Here is a 13,531-nt window from a genome sequence, read left to right on the forward strand (position 1 = left end):
AAAGTTTGTTTAGTGTGACTATAGTTTCCTATTTCGACTTGTTGAGGTTATGCTATCGTGGTTTGTTTAATTACTTTGTAATATAATTTCCCTGTAGTAATATAGTTTCCCTTTAATTCTGTAAATAAGTAATCGTTAATAATTTAAATATAAACTAAACATATTACACTCATTGTTAAAATCATACAACTACGGTTTGACTTTCCTGGGCCAGACACTTCAATGTCCCGTATGAATTTTGTGACAGGTCACCTAGCGTGTGTTTATTAGTAATAGGTTAAACAAATCGTATTTAAAACATACAAACATAAATTCTTCTAAATGTAAGCGTTCTACATCCGAACAGTACATTTTTCGCATCCGTGTGTCTCGCGCGCCATTTACACATATCAACAATTTCCGGTAAATTCCTTCAAAAATATACCACTTCCATCAGGTGAAATAATAGCTTAGCCAACTGATATGATGACATAAGTTTCAAAACGAAAATCTGGCAGGAGAGCTGTTTTGTTTTTTTATAGGCGTATTTAACCCGATCTGAGTACCTATATTAGGTCGACAATACCTATACCTACCTTATTCAAATATTGATATAGGAATAAAGTGCCAAATGAAAAACAATAGAATCAATATTTTATCGCGATATCGTTAATTAGGTACTAAGTATTGATAATTATTTCGTCGCAACTTGTAGGTTAGGTAGGTAGGCATAGACTTGAGAGGCATCACGTCGATGAAACCAAGGAATAACGCTGTTGTTTGTATTTCACGTACTGAGTAGGCCATCTATAGAACTCGATTTAACCACATTCTCACTAAACAGATATGGATGAAAAAGTGACCAGGGCCTCCAGAGCCCAGAGCTGCAATTGAACCAGCTCTGCAATCGCGGCAGATGCCTAAAACTCGGCCACTCGGGTCACAGCGGCATGGGTCGATTTTTTTCGAGTATCTGCATTCCATAAGGGCTTACGGTGCCCTCTTTTTCTTTTCTTTCGTATATAACATCCGTTTCAGTTTATAATTTATAATAGTAGTAGTAGTCTAGTAGTAGTCTAGTAGTAGTGTGTAGTAGTGTTTCTAATTGAATTAACAAAAATTAAAATACATATTTTCATAAAAATCATTCAATTTGTTTCCTAATAGGTAGATATGGGTGACTACTAATACTGTGTGTAACTTTTTTTAAATAGAACTATGTCCTATAGCAGCTGCACGGTAATAAGTAGGTCCACATAAACAAAAATTTAACCAATTTGTTTAAAAACAGCTTTACATCAATATTATTATAGGCACTAATGACGTTATTCATAAACGCGCTACAAGCCTCAAGTAGCTATTAACCGTTGGTTTAATTTGTCATTTTGACTTATGTATTTGTAAGAAAGAGGTTAATAAATTAACTTATTGAGGCTTGTAGTGTTATGAATAAGGGGTTGGTAAATATTAAAAATATATACCTACAGAAATAAAATATTATCAAGACTATAGTTAAATAGATAGATAGATAATCCGTTTATTTAAATTATTCTAAGACAAAACGGACCAGCATGGCTAACCATTTCTATGACGTTTAAAAAATGTAACATATTTGTTAAACTATACCTAATAACCACATGATCCTTATATTCCTGCTTGATCAAAACGGTTTAGATAGGTACCTACAACGTTTTATTATTCATTATATTAGCAACAGGCATAATTCGCCTGATTATTATAAATAGCATTAGAATGCCTAGAATGTCTTTACCGAATAACAATTTAAAACGAGCACGTTCAGTATATGATCCGCAAGGTCTGGTCAATAATCCGGGGCAAGTATAAAATGCAAAGGTGGTAACACGGGTTATTTCCGTAACACAGTCATCGATTAAGGAGCGACAGGCTGGCAATAAAGGCTGGCCGGGAACGGGATGTTTTGAATCGCCACCGATTTAATGGCACACGTAATAACCGATAATTCAAATTTCAATACTCGCAACGATACGAACAGTTTTATTTCACATTTCATAAATAATTGATAATCGCGGGGACTTGAGCAGTGATAAAGGACTCGCAGCCGCCTGATTAATATGAAGAGCTGGTGCGATACAAGCACTCCAGCGCGCAAGTAGGCGAACTTTCAGCTGGCGTCTTGTAGCTGGGGTAGTTGCCATTGCCAATAAAATAAAACTTTATACCTACCAACCGAGTGGAATATTATAATAACTGTCGATTATTTTGTCCGTCAATGCGTACACTTAGTTTTTGTGTTAGGTACGTGGTAATAAAAGGTGCAGTTTAGTGCATCAGGAAAATCGTACCCTACAGCTGAAATATATTGTTTGTGTGTAAGGGCGTTTGTAACCAAAGCTAGAGTATATTTTACTGTAATGTATTTTTTTCTACAAGTTATGATCAATATTTTTATGTATAACAAAAGCGTAAGATGCAAAAGTGAATAACTATATCTTTGACGAGGACTGTAAGTTATCTACCTACCTGTAGTACTGTACAAAGTTACATATTTGCCGTAAATTAGGTATACGTTCTAACACTCATGTTGGCAGAAGTAAGATGAGTGTAGGGTAGTTATGTTAGGACCATCAAAAGTGTAGGTCCGATATCAAGTTTAAGTTTGAGAATAAGTATCGACAAAATTTTAGTTGCAAATATAGTTCACGTCGTGATTATGAACACCAGTCTATTTCGGTGTTTATGGGTGTCGGCGTGTTTGGATCGCCCGAAGGGGTATTAAGCACTATAAAGTGCCAGTTATTATTAGAAAGCAATAGCTAGCACATGTTTGTTCCTTAGCAAAGGTCGTAAATATCACAAAACAATCCGCAACAACTTCATTAGTGAAATCAATGCGATGCCAAGAATGATTGAAGACACACAAATCGGGTCGACGCTGTCGAGATAAATTAAACATATATTTTTCGGAACGCGATAAAAATTAAAAGGTGGCGGTAAAAGGCCGTATTTGTGTGGGCGATGGAGCGCGGCGAGCTCCGGTTGCTCGCAAAAGAGTTCCAATTTTATGAATGAGTTGTTTGAATGAAACACTGTAATAAGGCGACGATGGAGCGCGTCGGAAAGCACGTGTTGAAAATTCAACTCCAATCGCTATTTCAAGTGCATATTAATATTTGGGGCGACGCAAAATATATCTTTAGCACCATAAAACTCATAAAACACGTACCCAATAACCGTCAATTCTTTATCAATTTGAAAACTAGCAACTTGTGTCGCCATTCAAAACTTTGCAATGTGAATAAGACTTTGCATGCATTATAACACCTTAGCTTAATACATTTGCATTCATTAAAGTAAGTGGACTAAAAAACTAGCATGATACCTAGCTTAGCTAGAAAAGCATGACATAGCTTTTTCATGTCAGAAAATTATCGAAGCGCATTAACTGGATGCAAATAGCGCATAGTGACCTAAAGCGAACATGACAACACGAAAAACGAACAAGCAGCATATGACGGTAATAAGCCGGTTTAACGCATACGCTGACTAGAAATTAGCTCCGGGCAATTTGTATAATGGTGTATTCGCAATAATGTAACTGGGTATGTCCAAGGTGAAGCTCTTGTATGTATTTGTATTTATTATAAGTACCTGTGAACGCACCGTACACAACTTCGAAGGTATAATGCCGGTTGTACACACTCGTAGAGAGCCTCTCGCCGAGTCTCGGCACCGCTCCGATCCAATCGGAGAAGCGCGAGACGAAACGAGAAAGGAACAGTATGTACACACTCGTTCTCGGCCTGTCTCGGGGTCTCTCGACGAGTGTGTATAGCCCACATAACATTAAGCACATACCTCTTGGAATAGTATGTGATTGTGATTGTCGAAGCGGATAATGTGTAAGTTGCAGGCGGAGTACGGGCGACCTTGGGAGTCCGTTTCATATATATTATACGAAGCCTGCAAATGCCAATAGTACAAATGAGTCAAATATAGTATTGAAATAATTGGTAGCGAAGAAAAAACTTATACAATATCTATTTACGACATTTACTTTTGTCTGACAGTAAATAAACAACAGTTGCTAGGTTACAACTGCCCGGGTGACAATTTACCATTCACAGAACAATAGAATCTAAGTAGCGAATGTTCTTTCACATTTAGAATATCAAATATTCTAGATAAACATAAAGAATAATGACAAAAGACTATGAACTCTTACTAGAATTAAAGTAGAATTACCCATTATTCTTTAAGTATTTTGACTGATTCTATTTGAATTTTACAGAAGCCCACCGTATTTAAGGTTAATAAGGTCTACTGTCCTTAAAATTTTGTATGAAATTATAAGCAAATATCAGCCATTATGAATTAAGTATTGTATCCGCGATGTTCAAAAGCAAAAAGTCGTAAGCTTATTTTAAAGACTATCTAAGTACTAGGAATAAAGAGGAATTTTACTAATGCTGTAATGCATCAAGCGACATGCAAAAGACAGCCCAAAATATTTGGGGCGATAGAATAAAAGTTTTACCAAAAAAAACAGATGAAGATATATTATAGGATTCCTATTAGGTATTGTGCACCAAATTTCCAAATTACAACCAAAGTAGGCGCTATATTATTTACTATAGTTTCATCTCACTATAATATATTCAATTAAAATACACATGGTTTAACCCCAGCCCTTTAAGTAGCATATTTAAGAAGTATACCTATAATTAAATTAAGAATACGATAAAAAAAAACAATTCAAGTGTATTTTACCCACATTGCTAACAGATCACCGACCGATAAGGTCTATTATGAATAGCCGACACGTTTTATACCTTTTCTGTTTCACTCGCACTTTGTAACGAAGACGGAATACAGAGTGTTTGTTTATTTTACAATTTATTGTATGTAACGGAACTACTACTGCGCACTTTGGAGTAACAAATATTAGATTATAGGTAGATACAGTGGTCCCTATAGGATAGGAGTTAGCTTATATCGAGGTACCTCATTTCATACATAATTATAGCCACACTTAGTATTAAAAAAATGGCACCTTATCGTGAATTTCCGGGAATGTCTTGTACAATGAATTTGTTAACCCTTTGTTAAATAAAAATGTTTTGAATTAAGACATGCCAATATTAAGTAGGTAATATAATTATGAAAAATAATTATATTTATTATTATAAAATCTATCTTAGAATCACTTGCACCACTTGGTGTCCCCAGATGATTTTACTCTTTTTTTGACTAACTATCGTATAAGAGGATGCGTACTTACTCGTTTTCTTATTAGAATTGGACTATGTGAGCCAGTTTAATTCTTATTGGCCAAATCATTATATAAGACAGTATCGAAGAACTCCATACTTACAGACAAACGGTTTTAGTGTACGTGAAAGGTTCATTTTAGGTGCCTGCAACAACACTTCAAAATCTTTAATACAAGGTGCAGGTCGGATCATACAGGATCAAAATTTTCGCATATGTATGTACAGTCGCCATCAGATATATCGGAGCGGCCGAGGTGGTCACAATATCTGAACACGCACTTTAACGCCTTGGCAATAGAGGCGTGTTCATATACTTGTGAGAGCCTTGGCCGCTCCGATATATCTGATGGCGACTGTATGTATATTCTGCGCCAGTTCATGATAATCGATTTCAATCCATATTCCTATCAATGTAGGTTTATTTTACTGGCTTAATAATAAACATACTAATCGACGGTTCTTGCGACGCAAGACGCAAGGTCACATTATATTAAACAAATTTTAACAAAAGCAGAACTACCTAATGATCCAATAAATTATGAAAAAATAAAAAACAAGACGCACGAAATGAATAAATTTAATTATTTGCTTTTGGCTACCTCCTGTAGATCTGACGGCGGCCGTGAACGAGGCCAGCGGACAACTTTTATAATATTAATATGCATTCATTATCATTATACACCATTATTACGTATTTATCTTCACATTACTGCTTTGCGGGCATTAGAATACGGCTGGCGGTTCACTTTCAATATTTATTCTTCCCTAATTCTACCTTCATTAGGGAAGGTGTGAATTTCTTAAAAGCATTATGCATTTCGAGGGTGGGCCAATTCCGGCGTTATCGGCGCGGATATCTCGACAGGATGCGGTCGAAATAGACACTCGCGATCCACCATGTAATTGTCCAATTAAAGTCACAATTTTATGTAAATAAGTTTTGATGGAAAACAATTGATCTCGTCGAGGAAAGGTGCGTGCACGGGCTTAACGGCTCACAGCGGGAGTTGACTGACACTTCATTAAGAGAATACCCGGCAGGATTATCTCTCGCGAAAGTCACATGTCGGACATAGAAGAATCACGCGCGGCTGCTCCGACCGCACTTATCTAAGATCGTCGGAAACACATTAGGAAAAAACGAATGCTTAGTTAATTAATTAGTGTTTTCCTATTCACGCGAACGAGGCCGGCACGTCAGTGCGCAATTAAGGACGGATCACACGGCACTCGCTAATGCCACCACCATATGACAGATTGTCACTGCGCCTACACATATGAATGCTTGTGGAAAGCTAATAAAACTGTTCTACAATCTTATTTTTATGTCCGTTTTGTGTAGTTTGACATTAAAATCGCATCACTTTAACAAGTTCCATAAGTGTTATGTGGTTTTTATTGACATGTTTTCATTAAAGCTGGTTTTTCTCCGGCATCAGATATAATCTGTCACATGAGATTCGTCCTTATTATGCGTATTTTGAAAGTATGTATGTATTATGTCTACTTATGCGTTTTGAACACCAACTTGACAATTGTGATAAATTAGGAACAAAAACAAAGAAAACAGTATTTATATAGTTGATATTTTAACGAGAATATTAAGCAGAATTTACCTTAATTTTGATATTTATTTGTTTTTGTTATTTCCAAACTGTAAATTCCCAAGCGGATGTAACTAAATACTATTCGTTATTTCCCAATGTAACATGTTAATTATAGTCGATTGCTGTTATTTCTTATTATCGAAGGTTAAGCCCGATAAATAAATATATAGAGCGAATGGGATTATAAATTAGAATTATCAATAATCTATGGGAGTGTTTAAATTGAACGGACAATTATCGGAATTACGAGCTATAGGTAAGCTCCTAGCTTAAAATTTAAATCAAAAATGTCTACTATTCAACTCAAAACAATTATTCACTACATCGGTACGTTCAAGCAGGCATGGAGTCCATACTTACCCAAGTGACTTCGAATTCATTCACTTTACATAATGCTAATAAATGCAGATTTTGTATCGGATAAAACTTGTCCTATATTTTACTGAGATTGGTTAAAATCCGTCCAGCTATATTGTCACTTGTCAGCAACCTATATTGTCACCTACTAATTTACTAATATCTCTATGTTTTTTACAGACAGACATATTCATAAACGCGCTTAAATCTCAGTTAGCCATTAAATCGTTTGTCTTAATCTGTCATTTTGACTTACAAGTATAAAGGAATAAAACATAAATTACCTAATTGAGGCTTGTAAGATTTTATGAATAAAGGGGTTAGTGTCCTTTGGTTAAAAGTCTAAATAATAATAATTCAGCCTATATACGTCCCATTGCTGGGCCCAGGCCTCCTCTTATGCGCGAGAGGGATGGGGCCATAGTCCCTACGCTAGCCGAATGCGGATTGGGGACTTTACACACACCTTTGATGCAGGTGTATACAAGTCTATGAGAAGTCAACTATGAAATGCGGTTCAGGTGATGGGATTTATCTGCTTATAATATAAATGTGAGTTTTCAAGTGGACTGGCAAAGTAGAAGATAGATAGACATTGTCGTTGGCTATTGGTCAGGATGCGTAGCCAACATGCCAATCGTTTACGCTCCGTAACGAACGAAACGCAACTGTCACTGTCGCACTATTATGGAAGAGTGATAGAATTAGAGAGACACAAAGCGTTCGGTTATCGTAGCCCAAACGATTGTCACCTTGGCTGAGCATCCAGGTATCTAAAGCTGCTGGGCGATAATCCAGGGGCAGTAGTTGAGCGACAAAGGCGATGCGATACGATGCGACACGATTCGTCCGATACGTATGTGAACATTATCTTCTCGCACATCACGTCACTTCTGAGTATTAATTTTGTCGCTAGGACAATGCCAAGTTCAGGATGATACGGTTCCACAAGTTCCCATGATACTTAGCGATGTGACAGAAAGCTTGACGGACAGAGTCGCACCATAAGGGTTCCTTTTTACCATTTTGGTACGAATCCCTAAAATAGTGATTCTAGATCAGCATTATTAACAATTTGTGAATAAATGTATATTCATGTTTCCATGCAAGCTATGTGCAAGGTAAGCTTTTGGCTATCTTAATCAAACAGACTCTAAAAACAACCATCTCTAACCGATTTACGCCACAAGTGATCTCTTCGGTGCTCAATGAACACTTTTGTACGGAGCACTAACATTACGAATTAAGTTATTGCTCACGCGCAGAGGTCAACATTACGACTACTGGTCCTATTTATTGAGACGCTAGTTTCATGATTTGTTCCAATTTTTAGCACAGTGCTAACTTTCATTCTTGAACAGTATTGTTAATCTCAATAGGAAACCTCTTCGCATTAAAAAAGTGAACTAAAGCCGCATGTAAAATGTTATATTACGCATTCTTTGTGTTAAGGAATTTATTAATAAAATAACGGAACCTCAGAGGCAGAACACAGGTCCAATAAAATTGTGAGTCGCTAGAAAGCGTAACACAGATGTACCTAACAAATACAAAAATGTAATAATTAACCAGCATTAGCAGGAACAGTTGTTGTTAAACAAATATAAAAATCGGGCCGGTAATAAATCAGTTTCATGGAAAAAAGCGGGACGGTATAATCGCGCGGTTTTCTCATGCCGAGTAAAACGCGCGCAACCGCCGTGACGTACGCTTATCACCAGCTCTATCAAATTGTCATGCTTCTTCATTAACCGACTATGAGCGGATTAAGCGGAATATGGTCTATTCTGTGAGCTTATTCTATCTACTAAAACATCTGTAATAAATTAAAAAAATGCCTGCCTCAGTGTCCAAAATTGTGATAATGTGTATACGATTCATGACTACCTTTTTTGACCTACTCATGTATTTCCGGTTGTGGTAAATTCTATGAGATTTAAATTAGTTGTACTTTGATGTGACCCACTTGAGTTGAATGCCGTCTGAACTTTATAGTTGTCTGCGTAATATCTAGTAGGTAGTATATAATATCACACGTGGTCTAAAACTTTTCATTGCAATGTCTGTTGAACTCCTTCATATTGATGTTACATATTAACTGAACGTGCTCTACCTATCCCTTTTGGGAAATCAGCTATGAGTTAATGTAGAAATTGAGTAAATATTTTAATGAGATGCTATGGAGAGCACCTCGGTCTCGGCGAGGCTGGCCGGGTACCTGGGGACCGCTCTGCCACCACGGTTACTCGAGCGACAAACGTGTCATCGATATTTTTTGCCCGACTGATGTCTTTAACGAAATTCATGTCATTGGGTCCGATTTCTTTTAGATTAACATTTTTTTACGTTATTTAACAAATAGATCGGTCCCTTATACGCTCAAATATTCAGTTACATGGTTTAACACTTAAAAGGGCTTAACGACTCTAACACATCCTGCGGGTTACGATAAAAAATACGACAAAAAGAGAATACTTCTCGTGTTTGTTTTTTAAAAGATGTCTGCTGTAGATAAGGTGCAGCGGCACTTTAATCCTCGAACCGTCCGATATTTGAAAAGGATATGATGACAACTTTTTTGTGTTCTTTATCTAATAAGCACCTATAAGTGCGCAACCAATACTTAAGTCAGCGCGCGGTATCCGACTGTTTCCCTTTAAATACTTACACTAATTAATCGCGGTTAGATAATGACAAAGCTGTAAGGAATACAAGTTCACGAAGATAACCGAGGAAAAATAATCGAACGTAAAGTAGGGGTAAAAATAGTAGGTACGAGTAACTGATGGCCTTAAAAATTAAAACGACTACATTACACTACTACTAAAATACTTAATTATGTCGTTGTGCTTGTGAATTCCGCTATGTGATCTGGCAAATTGCTATCATGTGATGCTATGCTATCACGGTTTCATTTCGATTTTCAATTTGTTGACATTTTCAACATTGATGGTCTAATCGCACTTAAACTATCGTGAGACATATTTCAAAATATTTATCAGTACGGTTTTTACTCACTATTATTTTTAGTCGCTTTTGGCGACATGTTTCGGATTCTTTGGGAATCCATCCTCAGGCACGAGTGTCCGCGGCGGTTGTACGTCGTGCACTGCCCGTGCCGCCCGCCTCGTCGCTGCACAACGTACAACCGCCGCGGACACTCGTGCCTGAGGATGGATTCCCAAAGAATCCGAAACATGTCGCCAAAAGCGACTAAAAATAATAGTGAGTAAAAACCGTACTGATAAATATATTGATGGTCTAATTTAGTTATCTTGATTTATAAATTTTGCGTAACATAATAAATAAATCCACCTCCATAGTACATTTTTGTAAAGGGCGTCATAGGTCTCGCTACGGTAAAAACAGTTTACAACTAACAGTAAGTAACGTATGACATTCGATTATTAAATATGATAATTTCGGTTCGGTACATTTATAAATCGCTCTTAAACTAAGGTTTTTAGCCTATGTATACGCCACGTTACTTTTTCCTACAATTAGGCATCGAATTGTTCTGAAACGTCGACACCAACACCAACGTTTACCTACGCGTAAATACTTGTATTATCGGTTTACTGAGTACTAGCTGTGCTCGCGACTCCATCCGCGATACATTTTTTCGATCATGGGTAAAACATTCATATAAAAAAGTTTTGGAAATAAAACCTAAAAGAATAAAGAAAGCAACTAACTGACAATTTGTGTACGTTTTGTCTTGCTTACGTGTTTTGTATGGTACATATTTCAAACTTTTTAATAGGTACGTTACTATAAATGAGAAACAAAAGCCTGCTACAAAAACTTGAATCTTTTAATTTTTACATACCTACCTATATATATATATATATATAGTTATAGCTACTAATTATAGTTTATACTTTGCCAATAAAGCTTAAAACGTTTATATAATAGGTACAGGTCATGGAAAGAAGGTAAAGTTACCCCGACTTCTGAAATTTAGCCACAGCCGGAAAGATCCATGTCAAATTAATCAACAAGAGCAACAATCGGCCGACAATTAAATTGGTACTGGACTGGTACACACGCAGCAATCACAATGGCCACTGCGCGGTGAACAGGATCAAGTAGGTACTACAGAAATTATGTCCTTCCATTCGACAGATAGATAGGTACATGGTATCGTTTGAATGGATTGAACCCTTTTAAGCACCGGGATCGTTTTCAGCTGCGTGCTCGCTTCAGACCAATATGATTACTATTGTCATGACCTTTAAGTCGAACGAGCCACACTCAAATTATAGCCATAGAACCAGTCATGCACACTGTTAGCGAGCAAGGATTAAACAACTATATGTAATGCAGGGCATGTTATGTAGGTAATTCAGGGATTCGTCGCTGAACGGCTTCGGGATTACCTCTATAAGTCCTGAACATAACAAATGTTTTTAGCCTCTGTGTGATAAGAGTGGGTAAACTAGTGTTTAAACTGAAGTAACTATAGACCAGGAAAAGTTTGAACAAGTGAATCGCAGTCGAAGTAGCGGGTGGCATGGCGCGTTTAGGGACAGAGTGAAGCCATACTCTGGGCGCATGGGCCAGCTTAGCGTAGTCCATCCACCCTCACAGTAACCGCGCCTTTACTTTACGGGCCTTACGTCCACAAGAAACATGTTCTTTGACTTATTAAACCTCCGCGACGCTCATAATCACATCCAGTGTTGCTATTACTTTAGGTTCACATCGACGGATTTTATTTTCAAACATCAATAAATCCTGGAAACATAACAGCACAGGGCACAAAAGACGTATTAATTACGATTTTCTTTGAAATAAATTGACAGAGCGTTGTATCATAAGCGGTCGGGTGGCATTTCTCGGTTCCTAATCCCATTGAAGTTACAATAAAATCTCGGACAGCCGGGACCATTTTTCATTCGAACGACAAATATTTAGAAAGCTATTTATCCGCGTACGACTCTGCACATTGGATAAAGGCCGTGGCGCATTGTGCTCCGACAACCGCCGGATGTTTATTCTGCGACCGCGATATCGATTCAGGTAGGCCGGCGAATAAATCTATTACAACAATAATAGCCTATTGTTAGTAAATATGAATTCTTCAAAGGATATTAGTTTTGCTTCCACGTCTAATCTAATTTTGTCACACAGAAAAGGGTAGAGAATCGTCTGACGACGTGAGCGGCACGCCCTGTCCCGACGTCCCCTTTGCATACTCACATTTAATTCACATTTACTATCCATCATCGGAAGCTATGCTAATCGCATTGTCTATGCTTTCATCAATGCAGTTCAGCCGTTGGCTCGTTCGCAGGGTCATAATAGATTTTGCACGTAACCAAGTCAGCATACCACGCCCGTGTCAATGTTTGTTAGCGTTACATCTGCCTGTGCGACTGCCGCTTTGCGTTAGGAGGCCTCCATTAACCATTATTATGTATGTGCACTTTGTTCGTGTACTTTTGCAACAGCGAATGTGAAAACGCGCCATAAAGGCATTTCAAAATTTACAACTTACAGAGCACCATATCGACAGCCTCCAACAGTCCGCCGCCGGCGACGGCCGGGATGAGCGGCGCGGGCGGCGGCGCGGCGCGGCCCGGTTCGCCCGCGCCCGCCGCGCCGCGCTGCTGCGACACCGGCCGGCCCATCTTCCAGGACCCTATAACCGGCCAGACGGTCTGTTCCTGCCAGTACGAGTTCCTCAACTACCAGCGGCTGGCGTCGGGCGTGCCGCTGTCCATGTACAGCGCGCCCTACTCGGACGCCGCCGCTGCTACCGCGGCCGGCATGGCCGCCTACTTCCCTGCCCTGGCCGCCGACCAACCGCCTTTCTACACTAACGCCGTTAGTACCTTTTGTTTTCTTTTGTGCCTTAGGACACAATTTCACTTTATCGGGAGTTAAGATTCCTTTAAAACAAGACAAGTGTTAGTTACAATAAAAAAAACTCGTTTTCTATACCTACAGGGTGGGCCCTGTAACACGAGCAAATAGTTAAAATATATATATTGTACCTACTCCAAAAGAAAAGACTTTTATTTAACAGCTTTTAAAAATTATGAAATAGACTTCCTATTTTTCATACAAATTAATTATTATCTTTAATGTAGGTTCATTCAGGTTCAGTTCATCATTGTAATTACGCTATTATTTTCGTTGTTTGTCACACTTTAAACATAAAATTCGCAATAAATTGCGTCTTAGAATAAACTTTAGTGTACTAAAAATGTAAACAAGTTATTTTTAAAAGTCGCTGAGCAAATGTTAGTAATTTTGAGGAGTATAGCCTACATTTATTGCTCCTGTTAAAGGGACCACCCGGTATAGGTATAACGTTAGTGAATTAACTAC

The 13,531-nt window shown here is 37.9% G+C and overlaps 1 protein-coding gene across 2 annotated transcripts in view; it reads left to right on the forward strand.

Moving 5' to 3' along the window:
- Window positions 1–13,531, forward strand: part of LOC134754347 (homeobox protein caupolican) — a 61,866-nt gene that overhangs the window by 19,605 nt on the left and 28,730 nt on the right. The window contains exon 2 of one of the 2 annotated variants that reach the window (XM_063690628.1): window positions 12,698–13,024. In XM_063690628.1, coding sequence (XP_063546698.1) covers window positions 12,698–13,024 — 327 coding nt within the window. The remainder of the gene's footprint in view (window positions 1–12,697; window positions 13,025–13,531) is intronic. The other variant, XM_063690629.1, reaches the window with a different exon arrangement.

This window comes from Cydia strobilella, chromosome Z (assembly GCF_947568885.1).
Source record: "Cydia strobilella chromosome Z, ilCydStro3.1, whole genome shotgun sequence".
NCBI classification, from domain to species: domain Eukaryota; kingdom Metazoa; phylum Arthropoda; class Insecta; order Lepidoptera; family Tortricidae; genus Cydia; species Cydia strobilella.